At 36.1% G+C, this 22,942-nt stretch overlaps 1 protein-coding gene across 1 annotated transcript in view; it reads left to right on the forward strand.

Moving 5' to 3' along the window:
• The first annotated feature begins 657 nt into the window (after positions 1 to 657).
• Positions 658 to 22,942, forward strand: part of nrn1la (neuritin 1-like a) — a 37,134-nt gene continuing 14,849 nt past the window's right edge. The window contains exon 1 of the mRNA XM_073850666.1: positions 658 to 791. Within this exon, the coding sequence (XP_073706767.1) occupies positions 680 to 791 (112 nt within the window). The 5' untranslated portion in view covers positions 658 to 679. The remainder of the gene's footprint in view (positions 792 to 22,942) is intronic.

Here is a 22,942-nt window from a genome sequence, read left to right on the forward strand (position 1 = left end):
TGATTTACTGTTATTACCATAGTAAATACATGCAATATGTGTAACAAGGACACTGTAAAATAAAATATTACCATAGTTTGGTACAATATTAAGTACATCAATGTCTACAAAACTATCATTTAAAAAATGCAGTAAAGCATTTTTTTCTAAGTTACATTTAATAGCAAATTGCCTTTGTGAGTTTAAAAAACCTTAAACGTGATATCTAAATAATAATTCATAATATTATAATTAACAATTAATAATATATTAACATTAAGCAGTATACAGCTTAAATGTAGTATAATTACATCGACTGTAACATTAAAATAAAGTGTAACCGAATGTAACTTAAGTGTAATAACTATTAGTGTCACTGTACCACATTTTATTACAGAGCATTAGTCGATATACAGTCAAGTAGTTAAATATATATTTTCAAATATTAATGTGTATGTACGTGGGCTACTGACGTTACCATTATGTAATGTTTGCTGATGACTTATTAATGAAAGTGTATGTAGACCAGCGTGTAGTAATGCGTGAGTGAAATGAAAAGTTGTGCTTGAAACAAACCTCCTCTGAGCAGTCAAGTCAGTCGTGTTCCCGCAGCCTCCTCCCCTTTACTACAAGATACGAGCGCTAGTGAATCATTCATCACTCCAGCGCAATGCGAGCTGAAGCTCTGAGTTTCTATTAAATGAACACACATCTGACTGAACTCCCTTCAGTTTCTGTGCACTGGGATCTGTTCAGGATGACACCTCTCCTCTGCAACGCCTGCCTCATCTTGCCTGTTGCTTTACATCTGCGTAAGTTGATGCTAATACATTTACTAACCCGCTTTTCTTTTAAAAACAGAAATGCGGACTTCTAATCAAATGGTTTAGAGGTTGCTCGCTCTTTCTAATCAGGGTACACCTGAGTCAAACCGCATTTCTGTTTTATTTAGGCTGCGATGAATCAGCGTCAGATAGCCTATTATGACAAACACAGATTAGGAGAGGTTACTTTATCGGATTATGTTATTGTACACGAGCTGTTTACTCTATTTTAAATGAGATAAATGTGTAAAACAACAGATAGGAAGACATACTGGTGTATATAAGTGTGCTGCAGAGTTCAGGCTCCATCGCTGGAGGAGTTGAGTCGAGCTCTGGATGTTGCCGGGGCACCGCTGACGTTTGGCTGTTTCTTTGGAGTCAATGCAAATGTTGATGTGACTTATTTCCCCTGAGGATTGAATCTGTGTGTGGGAGAAAAAAACAACAACGATAGTTACAAATCATGAATAAAAGCAGCTGTTCTGCAACTCACAGCTCTTCTCTCCGGAGAGTAACCCCCTTTTGCCCATTTACGGACGATGTAATCAGTCATAACGTGTGTGAAGGAGGAAAAGGTGTTAAAGCCGTGTGTAGGATTTTAAATGATACGCAAGTGAATTGTGATTCTTTTTAACGATTCTGGTTCATTAATTGTTACATTGTCGGTTCTTTTTGTACTTTAAAAGAAGAAATGTTTTAATTAGCCTATATTAAAAAAGTATGAAAGGAAAGAAAAAATATAAAGAAATTGATTAATTCATTATTTGACATTAAGATTTCAACAGAAAAGATTTACCAAATTAGAAATGCGTGTTAATTTTATAAGGTGGGCTTTTTAATGACTTTACAGAGACTTTTAAAGGCTGTATAAATGTAATTTATATATATATATATATATATTACATACATTTGTAATTTATATAAGTATATGTTTTTGTTTTGTTTTGTTTTTTTTACTAAATTTTACTGATTGATCTAACAATGCGTACAAATGTCATATGAACAACTCAGTCTTACAAGCTTTAAATGCAACATAACACACGTCTGGGTTCATTTCAATTCAGACGTCACGAAAGCAAGCAATAAACTGCGGTTCAGTGAGTCAGATTACATCAATACCGCGGCTCCGACTGATTCATAAATGTTTTGATTCACAAAAAAGTGAACCGACTCAAAAGAGTCATTCGTTCGTTCAGAAATCGAACTGCCCTTGTTGCATACTTTGTGGTTTTGCTTCACTAAAAAGAACCGACTCAGAAGAGTCATTCGCTCGGGATTCGAACTATCTGCTTGCGCTGTATGTAAAGAACCGGTGTCGTGACTCACCGGCTCAAAAGAATCATTTGTTGTGACTGCTTTAGTAGATTCACTAGCAGTTCAAATGGAGTGAGTCTTTTTCATGAATAATCCCACTAAGCATTATGCGTATTATATTATCACATGACTTTTGTTTATACAGGCTCCACTTCACAACAAGCCACAGCAATTGTTTATTTATGAGTTTTATTAAACAGGACAGTAGGTAGGTTCTGGGAAAAAGAGGGATGGAACTTTTTATTGCTGTTCTCTAGTCTACAGAATAGCAGGAGAAGAAACTTTACATAGACTTTTTTATACGTAAGATAGGCCTATATTAAAAAACAAAAATCTGAGAATCTGTATCTGAGCTGTTTTCTTGCTTTTTGTTACAAACCTGTGCACTACTGGCTGCACCACAGCTCCTGCTGAGCCAGCCCATTTATTATTAATTTATAATGCTATAAAATATGAGCAAACTGTTCCTATATAACATATCAAACTTATGCAGCAAGTCTAATATAGACCGTCCACTTGATTAAAAACAATCATTATTCTAGGATGTAAAACCACACTGTTTTCAGGGCTACATTCTCACACAGTGTGCATTTAACCTGATGTTTTGTTAGATCATAATTTAGAAACAAATAGTTTAATGAAAAGAATATGAAGCTAAAAAGATACCGTGCATGATTAGACCACAAAACAAATCCACAATAATGGCTATAATGAATTACAACACCTATTTTTAGCATGTCTGTCACATTGCCACACTGTAGAAGGACATATTTTGTTGCTTCAGATGAGTTGAGAGTGAACACAAGGGACTTGTAGAGCAAGTGTGGAAGTGGTTATTTATGTATATACACAAGTGAATCAATGTTGAGTGTGAGATCTAGAGTTAAATGAATAATGAAGAGAAGCGTCTTTGTTGGATGTGACTGCAGAGTCAGCTGTATTGACAGTTATTGTGAGTTCACCCCACCACTGCGGATGGACAAGGTCATGGTTTCGATTCTCAGAGAACACAGTCGCTTTGAATAAAAGCGTCTGTCTTGCTGTTTCCTATTAATGAAGTGACAAAATGCCATAAATAAGAAAATCCTGCATACTGATAATAAACATTGACTTTCACATACAATTATCCTTCTTGAAGATTCCACAAGTAAGACTTGCAGACCAAAGCACTATTCAGTCCCAATGTGCAATTCAGTTGTTTACAGAAAAGACAGGATTTTGTAGTTATAAGTTGTACATTTAAGCAGTTCCTGAACTGTTTTTAAATACCTCACACTGGGTGGTGAGAATTTTTGATTTAAGTTTAAATAGAATAATTTATATTTCGGTTGATTTTAGGGGTAGAAGAGAAAATCCTTCTCAATCTTTTTTGCGCTCTCGGTCTCTCCCCACATCACTTTCATATTCATACGCTTTTGGTTTGAACATTTAAAGCGTGCTCTGTAGACAGTTTGCCGCATTGAAAGGAGCAGACACGACTTCTGAGTAAAGATAGTTTTAAGACTCCTTGAAAACTAGGACACTAATGTTTACCGCCAAGGATATCATTCTATGTAATGTTCGTTTCTGCAACAGTAATTACTCAGTAAATAGGAAGTGGTCTGATTTGCGGATAGACAGAAAGAATACTGTTGATGTAGTGTATGAAGTGCCAAGGTCTTTCACTCTGATGCTTTTACCGAGTGTGTGGCGACTTTTAAAATGTGTTTGAGACGTCAGGCTTTTATTTAATGCATATACGTAGTGGGGTCCACAATTTGAGGCCTCATTGAAAATCAAAGATGAAAAAAATTGAATTTTAAATACACTACCAGTCAAAAGTTTTTGAACAGTAAAAGGTTTCTTCTGCTCACCAAGCCTGCATTTATTTGATTCAGTGTCACATGATCCTTCAGAAATCATTCTAATATTTGCTGTTTAAGAAACATTTTTATTACTATTATTATCAATATTTAAAACAGTAATTTTTTCCAGGATTCAACATTATACACTAAACCATTCAAAAGCTTGGATTTAGTATAATTTTTGAGAAAGAATTGATAGAAATGAATACTTTTATATAGCAAGGATGCTTTAAATTGATTTCTGAAGGACCATGTGATAAAAACAAAATGAAATCACAGGAATAAATCACATTTTAAAATATATTCAAATAGAAAAATTGAATATTTTGAATAATTGAACATTTTTTTAATTGTAAAAACATTTCTAAATTTTGCTGTTTTTTCTGTATCAAATAAATACAGGTTTGGTGAGCAGAAGAGACTTCTTTAAAAAAACATTAAAAATCGTACTGTTCAAAAACTTTTGACTGTTATTGTAAGTAAACAAAAAGGTTCAGCATTTTGAAGAATCAGAACAATTAAAAAAATCTAAATAATTAAATAATATAACAAAATAAAAAATACAATATATATATATATAACATTTACATGTAAAATATGTATAAATAAAAATGTTTATGGTATAATATCAGATTAATATTTGTTAGCCTATATATTGTTATACAGTACTTCTAAAAATACTTCATATTAGAAATCATATTAGAAATCCTAATCAGCTCATCAAAACTTTTTTATTACTTTTTATTACTTTTTTTTACATTAATTAATTCATTTAAAAAAAATATCGCATCTAGTCTGTAGTGTTTTTGATTCACCAAAAAGAACCAGTTCATATGAATCATTTGTTCTTGAATCAGACTACACTGCATTGTTGCATTGAGTTACAGGGCTTTTTTTAATCGCTTAAAAAAAATATACGAAAGATTTGCCAATTTTGTAATCACCCCAAAACATAGACTAACATTGTTTTGTTTTTTCTCATCATATCATATTAAATTAGTAATCATCTCAGACTTTGCTATTTACTTTACTATATACAAATCGACCTTGTCTGAGAAGGTGTCTGGTCTTTCGTTATAGGCTCTGTATATAGCTTAGTCCCCAAATAAGCGCTGTGAAATGAACCAGCAGCTGAGGCTTGACATCCCCTCGACTCCCCACCCCTGTGACACCGGGAATGAATATTCATGAGAAAAGTGACTTACTTCTATTGAAGTTACAGGAACTTGTGTCCTCTAGAACTAATGAATCCTGAGTGATTCAGTGGTGTGAGCATTTGTGTGCATGTGGTTAATGTGTGTGTGTGTGCAGGAGAAAGAGAGAGATGGAGGGAAAGACAATGACCCAACTTGCAGGGTAATTAAAGGCAGCAGAGTTGGACGCAGACTCTGCAGTGCATGGGGAACATTGGAGTTTTAACCGAAAATCCAAGGTCACTGCAGTCCATCTCCCAGGTGGTAAATTTTGTGTGGGTTGCATATCTGCATCAGAGGTAAGAGGCTCGTTGATTCCCTCGGGACATTCTGAGGCTAAATGTGCAGCCAAATACGGTCATCATCCTTTTTTTTGCTATTTTTCAAACTAAAGACTTCTGGAGGAAAGTCAACTGGTACTTTTAAGTAGTGTATTTGACTGACTCAGTGTCTGGTACATACCAAAGTGATTGTGATTACTCTAAGGGAACATCATGTTGTTACAATACAAACACACGGATGAAGTGCAGTTTCAGTTGAGCTGTTGCTGTTTGTTATTATTAGAAAAAATACATCAGCTATCTGAGTGAAAGGACCAAACAGTCCTTTAGGTTTGTCTTTTCTGTTTCAGTGGTGCTGTGGAGGTGGACATAAGGAAAGATTAATATGGCTGTCAGGTTTGTTTGATCACGGTTGACTGACTGTTCCCTCAATGGCTAACCCTTTGAACCAGTTGAGCTGAGACACAGACACTCAGTGTGATTTTCTGTAATTTCAGCCATTATGTGACAAGCATGGATAGTTTGACAGAGATGATCTGAAGTGAGAGGAACACCATAAAACAGGTATCACAGGACGGGGAAAACAACACGCAGGTTGACAGAGAGGAAAAAAAGGGAGTATAGTTGTGAGCAGAATACAAAAATAAAGGAATACAAAATAAGAGATGAGATGAGAAGAGACAAAGTAAGATGAAAGCAAAGAAAGACGAAATGAGAGAAGGGAGGAAGTAGGGTGAAACTAGGCAAAATAAAAAAAGATGAGACAAGAGATGAAAATAGATGAGACAAGATGAGATTAGAAATGAAATGAGAAAAGTCAAGATGAGGAGAAAAGAGACAATAAGGCAAGGCAAGGAGAGAAGAGACAAGATGAGAGAAGGATACAAGAGAAGAGATGAGACGAAATGAGATGAAAAGAGATGAGACTAGAAAAAAATTATGAAAAAGAAAGAAAAATGACGAGGCAAGTGGAGAGAGGAGACAGAATGAGAGAATTCAAGACATGAGGAGACATGACAAGATGAGACAAGATGAGAGAAGAAATTAATCAAGATGAAATGAAATGAGCCATCACAAAGAGAAATGAGTAATGATGAGACAATGAGACAAAATAAGAGAAGAGACAAGATGAGAAAATAAATGAAGTTCCAAACATAGGTTCGGGAGGAGCCTAATCATTCAGTCCTGTCAATCATCATTACGAGCCTATATAAGCAGCTCTCACTGCACTGTCCCGGTGTCAATTTTTCCGGCATCCCTTCACCTCCCCTTCTCTTTCTCTATTTCTGCTATTCTTCCTCTAGGTAATACCGCAATGGGGGGTTGAACTTGCACTCAAGCCGAGCCTCAGGTTTGAGTCTCCATTAAGGACAGCAAGCCAAGTTTAATTACCATTATCCATCTGGACTGGATGGGCAGGTGAACTCGTGAAAAGAGAAAGAAGATATAAGAAAAGAGATAAGACAAGACTAGGTCAAATGAAAGGGCAAGAGACAGATAAAATAAGAAATGAAATTTGAAGAGTCAAGATGAGAAGAAATGAGAAATGATGAGACAAGAAGACAAGGCGAGGAGAGGAGCGACAAGATGAGAGAAGTGAAGAGATGAGGAGACAATAGAAAAGACTAAATGAGATGAGACATGACTAGACAAAATGAAAAGAGATGAGAAAAGTTGAGATGAAAGAAAAAAAATTAAATATGAAATAAGATGCGTCCAGACAAGAAGAAATCAAAGATAAGGCAAGTGGAGAGAGGAGACAAGATGAGAGAATTCAAGACATGAGGAGACAAGATATGAAACTGGACAAGTAAAAAAAAAAAGATGAGACAAGATGAGATGAACAGCTGAGTCAAAGAGACAAGATAAGAGAAGAAATGAATCAAGATGAAATGAGCCATCACAAAGAGAAATGAGTAATGACGAGACAATGAGACAAAATAAGAGAAGAGACTAAATGAGAAAATAAATGAAGTTCCAAACATAGGTTCTGGAGGAGCCTAATCATTCAGTCCTGTCAATCATCATTACGAGCTTATATAAGCAGCTCTCACTGCACCGTCCCAGTGTCAATTCTTCCGGCATCCCTCTACCTCCCCTTATCCTCCTTTATTTCTGCTATTCTTCCTCTAGGTAATACCACAATGGGGGGGTTGAACTTGCACTCAAGCCGAGCCTCAGGTTTGAGTCTCCATTAAGGACAGCAAGCCAAGTTTTATTACCATTATCCATCTGGACTGGATGGGTAGGTGAACTTGTGAAAAGAGATGAAGAAGGTAAAATGAAAGGGCAAGAGACAGATAAAATAAGAAATTAAATTAGAAGAGTCAAGATGAGAAGAAATGAGAAATGATGAGACAAGAAGACAAGGCGAGGAGAGGAGAGACAAGATGAGAATATTGAAGAGATGAGGAGACAAGAGAAGAGACTAAATGAGATGAGACATGACTAGGCAAAATGAAAAGAGATGAGAAAAGTCGAGATGAAAGAAAAAATTTAAATATGAAATAAGATGCGTCCAGACAAGAAGAAATCAAAGATAAGGCAAGTGGAGAGAGGAGACAAGATGAGAGAATTTCAGACATGAGGAGACAAGAGAAGAGACTAAATGAGATGAGACATGACTAGGCAAAATGAAAAGAGATGAGAAAAACGAGATGAAAGAAAAAAATTAAATATGAAATAAGATGCGTCCAGACAAGAAGAAATCAAAGATAAGGCAAGTGGAGAGATGAGACAAGATAAGAGAATTTCAGACTTGAGGAGACAAGACAAAAAACTGGATGAGTAGAAACTAGGAAAAATAAAAAGAGATGAGACCAGATGAGATGAAAAGAGATAAGAATCGAGATCAGAGAAAAAATAAAACAAATATATAATGAGATGAGTCAAGACAAGTAGGAATCAATAATAATGAGGCAAGTGGAGAGAGGAGACAAGATGAGAGAATTCAAGACATGAGGAGACAAGGCAAGAAACTGGACCAGTAAAAACTAAAATAATACAAGACTAGTCAAAATGAAAAGAGATGAGACATAATGAAACAAGAAATGAAATGAGATGAGTCAACACAAAGAGAAATTAGTCATGATGAGACAATGAAATGAGACAAGGAGAAAAGAGACAAGATTAGAGAACTAAAGAGATGGGGTTATAAGAGAATAGATGAGCAAAAGGAGATGAGACAAGAAGACAAGAGGAAGAGAAATGAGTAATGAAAAGTCAAGGAGAAAAGACATGGAGAGAAGAGACAAGGTGAGAGAACTAAAGAGATGAAGATATGAGAGAATAAAAGCAAAAGGAGATGAGACAAAGAGACTAGATGAGATAAAAATGAAGAGACAGGCAGACACAACATGAGGAGAAAAGAGACAAAGAGAGAGGAGACAAGATGAAAGAAGTGAAGAGATGAGAAGACTAGACAAGGTAAAATGAAAAAAGGAGAGACAAAATGAGATAAGAAATTAGATGAGTCAACACAAAGAGAAATGAGTAGAGATGAGACAAGGAGACAAGAGGAGAGAAGATGAGAAAATAAAATAGATGATGATATAAGAGGAAAGAGGAGACAAGACTACGTAATTAGACAAGAGAACAAGACCAGAGGAGAGAAGAGACAAGATGAGACAAGTGAAGTGATAGAAATGAGATCAAATGAGCCAAGAAGGGAAGAAATAAGTAATGAGGAGACAACTAAAGAAATGAGGATATGAGAAAATAGACGGGATGAGCAAAAGGAGACAAGACAAGAAGAAAATATGAGATCAAAAGAGATGAGACAAGGAGTCAAGACATGAGGAGAAAAGAGGCAAGGAGAGACGAGACAACATGAGAAAAGTGAAGAGATGAGAAGACAAGAGAAGAGAAGAGATGAAAGAATACAAGACTAGGTAAAGAGATGAGACAAGAAATGAAATAAGATGTACCAACAGAGAAATAAGTAAAGATGAGACAAGGAGACAAGAGGAGAGAATATAAGAAAATAAAAGAGATGAAGATATAAGAAAAAAGATGAGACAAGGCTAGGTCAAATGAAAAGACAAGAGACAAGATAAGATAAAAAGTGATGAGAAAAGGATGAGAGAAAAGGTGAGAGAAAAGATAGAATGAATTAGATGAGTCAATAAAAGAGAAATAAGTATGGATTAGACAAGAAGACAAGACCAGAGAAGAGAAGAGACAAGATGAGACAAGTGAAGAGATGAGAATACAGAAGAGGAAATAAGATGAAATGAGGAGAGAACTAAAGAGATGAGGATATGAGAAAATAGATTAGATGAGCAAAAGGAGACGAGACAAGAAGAAAAGATTAGATCAAAAGAGATGAGACAAGAAGTCAAGAGGAAGAGAAATGAGTAATGAAGAGACAAGGAGACAAGACATGAGGAGAAAAGAGACAAGGAGAGACCAGACAACATGAGAGAAGTGAAGAGATGAGAAGACAAGACAAGAAAAGAGATGAAAGAATACAAGACTAGGTCAAATAAGAAAAAAGATTAGACGAGAAATGAAACGAAATGAGTCAACACAGAGAAATAAAGATGAGACAAAGAGACAAGACGACAGAAGATGAGAAAATAAAAGAGATGAAGATATAAGAGAAAAGATGAAAAGATAAAAAGTGATGAGAAAAGGAGACAAGATGAGAGAAAAGACAGAATGAATCAAATGAATCAATATAAGGAGAAATAAGTATGGATTAGACAAGAAGACAAGATCAGAGGAGAGAAGAAACAAGATGAAACAAGTGAAGAGATGAGGTGAGATGACAGGAGAAAAAATTAAATAAGCTAAAATGATTTAAGAGGAGAAGAAATGAGTAATGATGAGAGAACTAAAGATACGAGGATATGGGAGAATAAAAGGAGATTAGACAAGAAGACAAGTTGAGATAAAAAGAGATGAGACAAGAAGACAAGACATGAGGAGAAAAGAGACAAGGAGAGACAAGACAACATGAGAGAAGTGAAGATATGAGAAGACAAGACAAGAAAAGAGATGAAAGAATACAAGACTAGGTCAAATAAGAAAAAAGATTAGACAAGATATGAAAAAATGAGTCAACAGAGAAATAAGTAAAGATGAGACAAAGAGACAAGAGGACAGAAGATAAGAAAATAAAAGAGATGAGGATTTAAGAGAAAAGATGACAAGATAAAAAGTGATGAGAAAAGGAGAAAGATAAGAGAAAAGACAGAATGAATGAAATAAATCAATATAAGTATGGATTAGACAAGAAGACACGACCAGAGGAGAGAAGAAACAAGATGAAACAAGTGAAGAGATGAGGTGAGAAGACAGGAGAAAAAATGAAATAAGCTAAAATGATTTAAGAGGAGAAGAAATGAGTAATGATGAGAGAACTAAAGATACAAGGATATGAGAGAATAGATGAGTAAAAGGAAATGAGACAAGAAGACAAGTTGAGATAAAAAGAGATGAGACAAGGAGTCAAGAGGAAAAGAAATGAGAAATGAAGAGACAAGGAGACATGACATGAGGAGAAAAGAGACAAGGAGAGAAGAGATGAAAGAATTCAAGACTAGGTCAAATGAAAAAAGATGAGACAATAAATGAAATTAGATGAGTCAAGATGGAGAAATGAGTAATGATGAGACAAGGAGATAAGAAAAGTTGAAAAGAGAGGAGACAAGATGAAAAAAAGAGATTACATGAGAGGGCAAGAAAAAGGAACAGAGGAATTCTGCAGATGAGAAGAGCGGAAAAGAATACTGCAGCCTTTGGAGAGAAGATTGCCGCAATTGGAAGTGGCCCAGCCTGTATGCCTGGAAGCATGCACTAACCCTGATAAGTTACAGCTGGGAACTTCAATGTTGCAGTCGATAAAAACTCATTAGAGCAGGACTGGGTCACTGTGTTAGTGTCCAGTGCAATGAACCTCGCATTTACTCTCCATCAGAGAGGATGAGAGGAGCGTCTATTGATCTTAGCAGTAAACTCATTTATTTGCTGGATGGAAAATGGTTTCAACACGGCCTGAGCGCTCACCTCAGTCCACAGTCTCTAGGCCTTGCACTCAAGGGAAGGAGAAACACATAGAAAGGGTAGAGAAGAGGGTATTTGTGCTAACAGTGAGTGTACATTTAGAAACACCTCTGCCCCTCTCCTGTGTGAAGTCTGAAGTCATGGGTTTGAGTGCTACTTTTGTTTAGCACGGGCCTCTTGCCAGAATATACAGCCTTACAGCTCCAATTCTGTCATTATTGTAGAACACAATCTACTTCCAGGAAATCTTCTTCTGTTCCTCTGACACTGCTTGGGAGGAAAGAGCTATCCACTGCCCAGAATAGCATCTCCACCTGTTTGAGTTCCCCTGAAAGCCTTCCCCTGATTCCAACTCCAGTTAGTTAGTAAGAACAGCTGATTTAATTGCCTTTGAGTGTTTCTTATTAGCACTAATGTTGTTGCAAGCATGTTAAACTACATTTAAGGTGGCGTCTGATTCCCTGCTATGCAGCAGAAAACATTTTTAACGCAAACTTGACAGACACCTTGTTTGTCTTGGTTTTCAAGTTAGTAGAGACTAGGTCTTGTTCATTAAATGCAGGAGACCTGTTTACACTTATGCATTAGATCTGTATATAAACTATATCATGCCATGAATCTTTAATAGTGTAGCTAGGTGGATTCCCCTGTGAAGGTTCAATTGTAAATAATGTAAAGCTCTGAGCCAGATGCTTCTGTCTAGGTCCTTTAAAAATTCCTTGACTGAATCCATTCTCTAGTCCATTCTCTGCATATATCGTGCAATGAAAATCCCATTTGTGTTACCAGTGAGTCATAAGGCTTACAAAATTGAAATGGGTATTCAAGCATATGTCAGAACTCATCTTTGCTAATATAGCTGTCAAAAATATTAGGTTTTAACAGTGAATGCATATCATGTGGTTTTAGAGAAGACATAATCAAAGCCAAAACAATCTGATTAGCACAATTTTTCTTATAAAAACATCTAATCAATTTTTATAGTCAGCACTAAGTGTTGTTATTACATGGCTGTCTGGAATACTTAATTCTGATCAATTCTAGACAATTGTGGCATTCAGCGCTTAGATATTTTAATGGCAATGCTGTGTATTGGATTTTTATATTGCATCTCTTTTTATTATGTTTATTAAAAAATTTAGTGTCTTATTGCTGAAGTGTTCGTCTTGTTTCTTGCCGATTGATTTTAGTGGGTTATACGTAATGCTTTTACACTACCATACAGATACACTACCAAGATTTTTAATGTGTTTAAAGAATACTCTACTGCTCACCAGGCCTGCATTTATTTGATAAAAAAAAGCAGTAATATTGTGAAATATTTTTACTATTTAAAATAACTGCTTTCTATTTGAATATATTTTAAAATGTAATTTATTTCTGTGATCAAAGCTAAATTTTCAGCATCATTACTCCAGTCTTTAGTGTCACATAATCCTTGAGAAATCATTCTAATATGCTGATTTGCTGTTTAAGAAACATTTTTACATTATTATTAATATTTGAAACAGTTGAGTACATTCTTTGATGAATATAAAGATTTAAAAATTTGTAAATATGTAAAATTATGTACTGTACTATTCAAAAGAATGGAGTCAGGATTTTCTTTTTGGTAAAGAAATTATAGAAATTACTTTATTCAGCAAGGATGCTTTAAATTGATCAAAAGTGATGATAAAGACATTTATAATGTTGCAAAGTATTTATATTTCAGATAAATGCTGTTCTTCTGAACTTTCTATAAATGTTTTTGAGCAGCAGATCAGCATATTAGAACATGTGACTGGAGTATTGATGCTAAAACAAAATAAAAAAATCTGAAATAAATTAAATTTTAGAAAACATTCAAATAGAAAACAGTTATTTTAATTAGTAAAAATATTTATGAATTTTACTGTTTTTGCTGTACTTTGGATCAAACAAATGCAGGCTTGGTGAGCAGAAGAGACTTTAAAAAAAACATTAAAAGTCTTACTGTTCAAAAACTTTTGACTGGTAGTGTATGTTTATAAAATCATTTCAACTCAAATCAATATTGCATGTCTACAAATGTATTTATTTGATGTCTAGCAGTTTAACAGACTCTGCATTGGAGTCCTATCATGTTTGTTTGACCAATGATAATGACCAAATGAAGCACATTTTTTATTATTTAACCAATAAATCACAATCTATTGGTTTTGTTAGGTGTACCATTTACAACGCTCATCATTTCAAACTGTCGTGCTTATAATTTTTTAAATATTTATCATCATTTTCTTTGATCATCCTAGAATAAAGCATTCTGCTGATTAGATTTTGTACTGTCCCTGCTATGATTTTGTTCAATAACATAATTGCTTTTTCTACCATTGTCCCAATTGTATGCCAATGCCAAGTGGTCACCAAAAGAGCTTCAATTATTTCGTGGCCTACTTCAGAGAGCAGCGTTGCAGATTTCTATGAAGAATAAAAACGTGTTCTATCTCTTTCCTGGTAAATAGCATTGAAAAATATTATGACTCACTGGCTTGTATAGTATGGAGTTCTTAGGATTCGGCCTTGCTACCACTTTCACCGGCTGAACATCTATTCAGAATTTTTAATTTTCTAATTTTAAACCCGGTTTGTGAATCTTGTCTCTGAGAACACAGGGACGGAAAGGTTCAAAGGTCAGGTGCGTATAATCAAAAGAATAGTAGGTCAAATTAATATGAATGAAGATTTATATTAACTTATAATTTTTTAGTGGCCTTGGTTTCATATGTACAGTAGTTTTCCTATTGATTTTATTTATACGGATTTGAATGATTCTTAAGTAAGATTTCCAGGCCTTGAACCAAGCTAACAAGCTCTAAAGAGAATCACAATATTTGATTCCAAGTGTTTGAAAATTGTATTAAATTCATTAATGAGACAAAAACCCATTTCATGAAACGTAATCAAATAGAATAGAAGTTTATTCTAAATATTCAAATTTCTCCACCTTATTTTTCCTGTAAGAGCGGGCACGACCATTTGTAAATTTTATGCCTCTGGCTTCTGGTCTCATCCGCCTCCAGCTATTTTTATTTTTTACTTATTTTTTACTATTTTTATTTTTAGCTGTACAATACAGCTTGTTTTGTTGCTTGATATTGTATATTGGTGTGTCTTACTATATTATTAGGGCCCAAGCACAGATGGTGTGAGGACCCTCTTGGAGCAAAATCCAAAACTTAACAGGAAGTTGGTTATTTTTAATTTTCTCAACAAATTTAGTCATTTTTGCCATTTTCAGGCGTCGTACTTGAACGAACTCCTCCTAGAGATTTATTTGGATCAACACCAATTTGGTCAGTCTGATCTAAAGGCCCATGTGACTTTAAATTGTGAAGATCTAGAGTTTTCGTTGGAGGGTGTGTCCATAGAGGCCTGCCGAATTTCGATGTTTCGCCATGAAACAGGAAGTTGCTTTAACTTAGGCATACAATGTCCGATCTGCTCCAAACTTCACATGTGTGATAACACTCCTGACCTGAAGATATCTACATGCCCAAATTCAGTTATAGTCATAGCGCCACCTGCTGGCAACAGGAAGTGCCATGCTTTACGCTGCAACAAACTCCTCCTAGAGATTTATTCAGATCAACACCAAAACCGGTCAGTCTAATCTAAAGGCCTTAGTGATGTTAAATCGCAAAGATCTTGAGTTTTTGGTAAAGGGCGTGTCCGTGGCGGCCTGACAAAATTTGATGTTTCGCAATGTCCAATCTGCCTCAACCTTTACATGTTTGATAAGAGTCCTGGCCTGAACACGTCTGAACACCAATATTCTCTCATAATCATAGCGCCACCTGTTGGCAACAGGAAATGACTTGTAGCAAACTCCTCTTAGAGATTTAATGATATCAACATTATATTTGGTCAGTCTAATCTAAAGGCATTAGAGATGTTAAATTGTGAAGATCTTGAGTTTTCGTTAAAGGGCGTGTCTGTGGCGGCGTGACAAAGTTTGATGTTTCGCCATGGACATAGAAGTTGTTATAACTCAGCCATAAAATGTCCGATCTGCCTCAAACTTAACAAGTTTTGAAAGAGTCCTGGCCTGAAGACACCTAAAGGCCAATATTCAGATATTAGCATAGTGTCACCTGTTGGCAGCAGGATATATCATATCTTTCACTAACTCAAACATACCAAGGTCAGTCTGCACCAGACTTTATGTTTGATAAAAGTGCTGACCTGAACACATCTACATGCCAATAATCAGTTATAGGCATAGTGCCACCAGCTGGCAGCAGAAAGTTTGGCACATTTAAATGACTTTGACATATTTCTCCTATATTTACTGTATTAAAAGCATACTGCCCACCGTTAGCTGTGTTGGGCGGTGAGCCCGGGTGCGAGGGCCCTTTCATCGCTGCTTGCAGCTTTAATTTCAATGTATTATCTTAATTATGAACACACTGGTTTTACCGTTTACTGCACGTTTTCTTCTTGTTATTTCCCTATATCAGATAATAAACCGGAAGTCTTGCCCATAGGCTTAGTTCTGCAGTAAAGAATAAGGTGGATACAAATATATATTGATTCAAGAATGTAGGAAGACCGACTCAATTATATCATTAGCTTGTGCTCTCTTCCGGATTATTGGCAGTGGTGTTACTAGCATGCCATCCTTGGATGGGAATTTAGATGGGCAACTAAAGTCAATATGAGAACAAATAAAATTAAAATGGAGACAGGAATGGTGTGAGTTTCAGATAGTGCTATATACTGTGTGTGATACCCAATACTACAACAAAATAGACTAAAGAAAATGAGGATATAAAAAAGAAAGAATATAAAGATATAAGTTTTATAAGTCTTAGCTAAAACTTTTTCTGAATTACTACTGGCTGGGCAAACTGCCCTTGGTTGGCCATCTTTCTGCCCAATTAAGCATGTTTATTATATATATATACTGTATATGACTTAAGTTCAAATCGCACTGACTTACTTGTGCAAAAGCATATATCATCAATTACCAACCTCGGAGCTCATGGTAGGTCTGTGCAGAAAGGTTCATAAGTTAACATTAAAAATCAATTTCTCTATGGAGAAAATAAATGGGATCTTACTTCCTGAACCCTACTGTTGCGCTCTATTGTAATGTAATTGAGAACCACTTATCCCGGCTCACGGATCATCTCTAATCCCTAGCCTGTTTATTTATTTATTTATTTTTCCTGTCTATACACCACAGCAAAAATGTGCTCTCATCAGCATCATATAATCTGCGTCTGAAATCACAATGATTATTTTTGGAGTGTAAATTTTTGCTGTGTATTTGCTTTAGCATTGCAGACTCCTCCTTAATGAAGTAAGTGAGGTTTTCATGTTCAGTGTAAAGAAAGCTGACTTCACAACATGGCCAGATGAAAGAATATTTTAAAAACAAAATTTGCATATGATCAAAAAGGCTCCTGGGAATCTCTCCTCCTTCATATTGGGAGTACAAGGAGAGACGGATATTAAGGCCTAATATGAGAGCTTTAATGCAGTCATAATTTTTCACCGTCTGACTGAAATGTATGTGAGAGCATCAAGCGTTGAGTTAAACATGACTGATGCGTTCAAGGTTCACATCCTAATTGTGTTTCGCTTCTAGATCGCACCCCACCCCAAAGCCCCCGCAGACTGCGCCTTTTGATTGTTTGAATATTGTCTTGTTTAATCACTACCCTATTTCTTGTTCTACCAAGAAGATTAGATGTTGGAATATTACATACTGGTTTGTTTATTCACAGCTTTTGGAGGATTTCTGAGTGTAGTTATTAGACTCGGGTGAAAAAGAGACCGGGGAAATCACAGCGACCTGTCAAAGGGTTTTTGATTTAGCATAAAAACTATTATTCTTTGTTCTCTCTTCCTCTGTCACCACATAAAGACAGGTCCCTGTTAGCTTTTTACAGACACTACATTTAAAATAGCTGAGAATCAAAGAAAAGTTTCTGTCTTGAAGACACTTCTAAGACTTTCATGTGAATACATGATTTGTTCTTGTAAATGGGGCTGAAAGAATGATGAACTGCACAGTTTGAGTGCTTTGATGCCAAATATCAGCCATTTTCAAATTTCTAAATTCTTATATTCCTTCTTTATATCAATTACTTACTTTCAGTTAGTGCCTGGTCTTATAGTGAATGATTCATCTAAAAATGTTTCTTATCTTTCATCAAAATGACTAAACCAACTATTTTCATTTGCCATTTAGATCATATTCACAAAGAAGCTGTATACAGTTTTCAATCCTGTATTTGAGTGCTTATTAAAAAGGTTAAATTCACACAGTTTGGTTATCTCATGATTGACAATTAGATCATTCACACCAAGGACGATAATTATATTAGCTCTGTATATTGTATGTATGCACTGCACTGATGACGCCTGCTGCTTTAATGCTCAAGCTCTTTAAAGCTGGATGGATTCTGATTGGCTGATTAGCTGGAAAAATGTGTTCTGAAAGTGATTCCAATCATTCTTCTGTGTCGTTACTGTTATAGCTGTGGTGTGAGCTTCCCTGTTCTAATAGAATTAAAAGGATTATTAAAATATTATCTGTTTTTATAGCTATCACGCTTGATGCGAATGGCTAATGGGAGAAGGGGATTGACATACTCATGCTTGGTGGTTTGAAAAACGCATTATTTTTCACATAATTTACATTATTACAGTAACTTTCTTCCCAGGCTGGCACAAATGGCTCGATTAGTTCCAGGTTTGATGAAGGCCCGCCTCCTGAAATATTAAATGTGTTGTGATTGGTTAGCAGTCCCACTGCACTGCAATTGGCGAACAGCTTAGATGGCGATTCAGTACTGCCACGCCCCTTTCCAAAGCAGCAAGCTAGTTTAATGATTCTCATGTTTTAAATATGGATATTTTTCTTACAAAAACACATTGGATCACAAAAGGAGGCTTTTACTCACTCCTTTGGAGTGGACTTTGAGATTTGTATCTTTGTAGATATTTTTTATGCCTAAACATACACACCACACACTGGGTAAAATTCAAAAAGTGAAAAAGCATAATAGGACCCCTTTAAAGGGATAGTTCACCCAAAAATGAAAATTCTGTCATTAATTACTCACCCTCATGTCGTTCCAAAGCTGTAAGGCTTTGGTCATTTTCTGAATGCAAATTAAGATATTCTGACTCTGCAGCTTTCTGACTCTGCATAGACAGCAATGAAACTATTACGTTCAAGGCCCAGAAAGGTAGTAAGAACATCAACAAAAAAAAAAGTCATGTGACATTAGTGGTTAAACTGTGACTTTATGAAGTTACGAAAATACTTTTTGTATTGTAACAACTTTATTCAACAATTTTTTCTCTTCCCTGTCAGTCTTCTCTGGATGTTCACGAGAGTATCACGACGCATTTGTTTGGTTTGCGCTCTGGCATAGAACCCAGATGTGATTTGCCTTGTTTACAAGCAGAGGAAGATGCATGCTGTATATAAATAAGTTTTCGTAAACCTTTCTAAAGATTTCGATAGGGAGGATTTTTTTCCCAGCCTTACTTATTTGCACCAGAATATACAGACGATGAACTAAAAGAGATGGAAGTTTTATGTCAGTTCAATGTCTGTCTTGTCCTTACTACCTTTCTGGGTCTAGAATGTGGTAGTTGTGTTGCTGTCTACGCAGGGCCAGAAAGCTCTTGGGTTTCATCAAAAAGGTCTTAATTTGTGTTCCAAAGATGAACAAAGTCTTACAGGTTTGGAACGTTCCATTTTTGGGTGAACTAACCCTTTAAATACAGTATGTCAATCCCCTTCTCCCCTTCTCACCATTCACATCAAGCATGATACCTATAATGTGGACTAACATTTTAATCAACACAGTTTATTCAACACAGTAAAATTATATGAATCACTTTCAGAAGAAATTTTTGGAATGACATGGGAATTAGTAATTAATGACAGACTTTTCATTTTTGGGTGAACTAACACCTTTGATCTGTTGTGTGAGGCCCTGTTTACACAGTGTTTAAAAAAAAAAGCTCTTCCTCTACACTGGTATTTTCAATGCATTTCAGAAATGATCTCCGCCTACACTACACAAACGAAAATGCATATCACATGACCATTCAGCCTGCATATGTCATTAAGGATGTTTTAATTTAAGAGAAGTAACCGTAATAAAATTGACTGTTATTCCTTGGTATATAAAATTACAATAATTTATTTGTTTACTTGCAATTTAACTGTTACCTTTCTTAAATGATCCTCTGAAAAGAGACGCAAGGATATGCAGAGCAAATGTGAGCAGCCACCCCATCGTTTTTTAAACGTCTCAGTTTTGGTCTGTTTAAACTGAAACAGCATTTTAGAAAGTCTCCATTTTTGAGAGTTGAAAACTTAGCAAAGGTAATGCATTTTAAAATGAAAACACACTAGTGTAACCGTAACCTGAACAGGACTGTGAAACAAAACGGCCAATGACCCTAGCCCACATGCAATACAACTTGAAATATATGTTACTTCCATACCTAAAATACATATTTTACTGTCACTGTTATCCATTGCTATATGCAATTTTAACTTAAAAAATCACTAGTAGTAATTAAAAGTATTAAATGAAAAATACCAAATTGCACTGGAAAACTGTGGACTTGGCAACCCCGCGTGAGAGCATCAACTATTGTTAAAGGGGTCATGAACTGCCTTATTTAAAATTATTTTGCACTGCTTGTTGGGGCTCACTTATAATAACTTCTCAAAAGAACATAACTTAGAGGTATTAGGCTATTTTCTGTGCTTGTTTTGACCCCCCCATCAGAATTCTCTGTTTGAATAGATGAGGCGAATTAAAAGTTATGTATGTTTGACGGCCTACATCCTTCATAGATAGACGCTGCTGTGATTTAGGTTAAAAATCCATAAATACTCAGTACATAGTAAACGATCTGTAAAAACAGACAAAGCAATAGTGACCACATAATAAAACAGTTATTCTCACTTGTGTGTTGCCATATTACTGTCGGATCCAATGTAGTCGGTACAGCATCGCCTTTTAGTTTCAGTATTTCTGAAAATCCTGCTTCGTTTGTTTTGTTTGTAAACAATTCCATGGTAAAATTAACTGAACAAGGACCAAGTTACTGACGTGGTCTGGAACATCATTAAAAATAAAGTTTATCCACTCTTTTCTAATGTTGGAATCAGAAGGAAGGCAATGCAAAGACTGTTTTCCACAACTTGGCACTGAACAGCATCTTGTTGTCTTTGGAGCCATCTTTATCGTTTGGTTTCTGCGTTGACCTGCGTTTGCCTCTCTTGTTATTTACACTACATGTGTGAATCGGTGGGCGGGGCTAAAATTCAGTGATGTAGAAACAGGCATTGATCTTCTTCTGCGGAGGTGGAGTTTAGACACACTATTATGCCATAAGGTGGCACATTTCACAACCTGTTGTTTTGGCAGATTGCCTTCAATATAAGCTGTTTTAGACTAACAAGAACATTATGAGTTCTGAAACTTCCAGGATGTTTTCATAGTACAATGACCAAAAGATTAGGGGAATTTTGATTTCTTAACTCATGACCCCTATTAAATTAAATAAGGTTTTCAATCTCAAACGCTGACTGTGTGAAAGCCCCAGGGTGAAAGACCCTGTTTAGCTGCTCTTGTCCTTTCTGGTATCAACTACCTTACATTTCTTGTGGGATATTACTATGAAATGAGTTAAATTACAGAAGTAAAATGAATTTTAATGCTAAGCAGTAAACCTGAAGTCAAATGCAGACCAGAAAATTTGCTCTCTCTTTTTACATTTATTGATTTTTTTTTTTTTTTTTTTTTTTGGCTGATTAATTGAAACGCTGCTGTGGTGGTTTAACAGATTAAAGTTGTATTTGATGTGGAAATTATTTTAATTGGGTCTTTACTGCTAAGCTCCTCCAACAAGTCCAAATCTGAATCTAATTTAAACTGCATTTAAGGGGAGCGTCTCTGTGAAGGAGTTCCTCCATCTGTGTAGGTTTATCGGTGACCTTGTTCTGGACAGATAGCAGCTGTCAAATTAATGCCAATGCAAGTATGATATCTCTTTTCCAGACCTTTTTGTGAGAGTCTCACTTTTATCACATGAAATCTCTGAACCCTTGTATCTTCTCCGTTCCGAATGAGATAATGAAGAGATACAATCAAGAGCAGGTCTTGTCTCATTTGGTCCGTTACTCCTCTACCTTCCACTTTTTTAAAGTGACACATGACCGCACGTGTGAGTGATTGCGTTATTGTGGCAGACGCATCACCTCCTCATGATCAAAGCCGGTGCTGAGCACATTAGCGCTGGGAAAGCCTGGCTTCGTTTCTCTCATCTCTCTCTCTCCCATCTCCAAATGAAACCACACTCCCATGGGGCCTGCAAAATTTTGCAAACTCTTCTGGGAATTGCATGTGTTACTTCTCTTTGAGTGTTTGAGGGCATGTGCGTGAGAAAAACATCCGTTAGAGCAAAATAAAAAGATTCCTTTTAAGATGCGTCTTTCCACCACTGGCTTTTGAAATATCCGGCTAGCAAGGATAAGTTTTATTTCTTTTAGGTTGTGCTGCTGGTTTGTCTCTTATGCCACACAAAGTGTGAAATGAATCGAGCTTTGCTGTTGTGGTGGATATAACTCGCTGCCACAGCTACTGAACACAATAAGGAGAAAAGGTCTGTGCTAACAAGCAGAAACCTGTCTCCCACCTTTTTTTGAGCTCCATTTTGTTCCAATTAGTCCTCCTCACCTGGAGGATGACCTGGGATATGAAAACCACCTCATGGTGCGGGTTATGTCACCGAGTCAAACTTGATTTTTGGTCCTCATTAAAGAAGATTAAGTTTGTACTCGCTTTGCCTCTCAGTTTTGAATTCAAATTCAATAGCAACATGTTCCTGTCCCAATTTACAGTGCATATCTCTGTACTGCTTTCCTCCGGGTTTCATGAAAGAAATTAACAGCTGGCGAATGCACTTCTACTCCTCCCCCGCAGCCTCCCTCCATTCAGTGTTCTGGGAGTGAAGGTGTGAATGGAAAACTGGAGAGGTTAACCAATCACTTGGAAAGGGGACTTTGCTGGCATGAGCTAATTATCAGAATTTGTTTGTGCTATTGCAGGCGGCTTCACTGGAAGCCCTGTTTCAGAGTTAGCTCGGGGAATAGAATCTCTCCTCGCCTTTCGCACGCTATGCTGTCACCGCTAGGCTTATTAGCCTGTCGCCCCTAACGATGCTACGCAAGAGAGGGCCACAGTTTCCATAGAAAAAGTTGCCATAGTGCAGCAATAAAACTTTGCAGCAATGCCCCCACTGCCTCTACTTTTAAACAGTTTAAACAGTTCTTTTCTGTGTTCAGCATGTGCCTAATGTGTCCCACTGAAACTTTGTTAGATGACAGCGAATTCAATTTGCACCAAACAGGAAGATTTATCTTTAGCTTTATCTCAGGTGCTTCTATTAAATGTGTAATAAATGGGAACTATCTATTTCTAAATGATAAATGCATT

The sequence above is a fragment of the Garra rufa genome, chromosome 11, assembly GCF_049309525.1.
Source record: "Garra rufa chromosome 11, GarRuf1.0, whole genome shotgun sequence".
Lineage (NCBI taxonomy): Eukaryota > Metazoa > Chordata > Actinopteri > Cypriniformes > Cyprinidae > Garra > Garra rufa.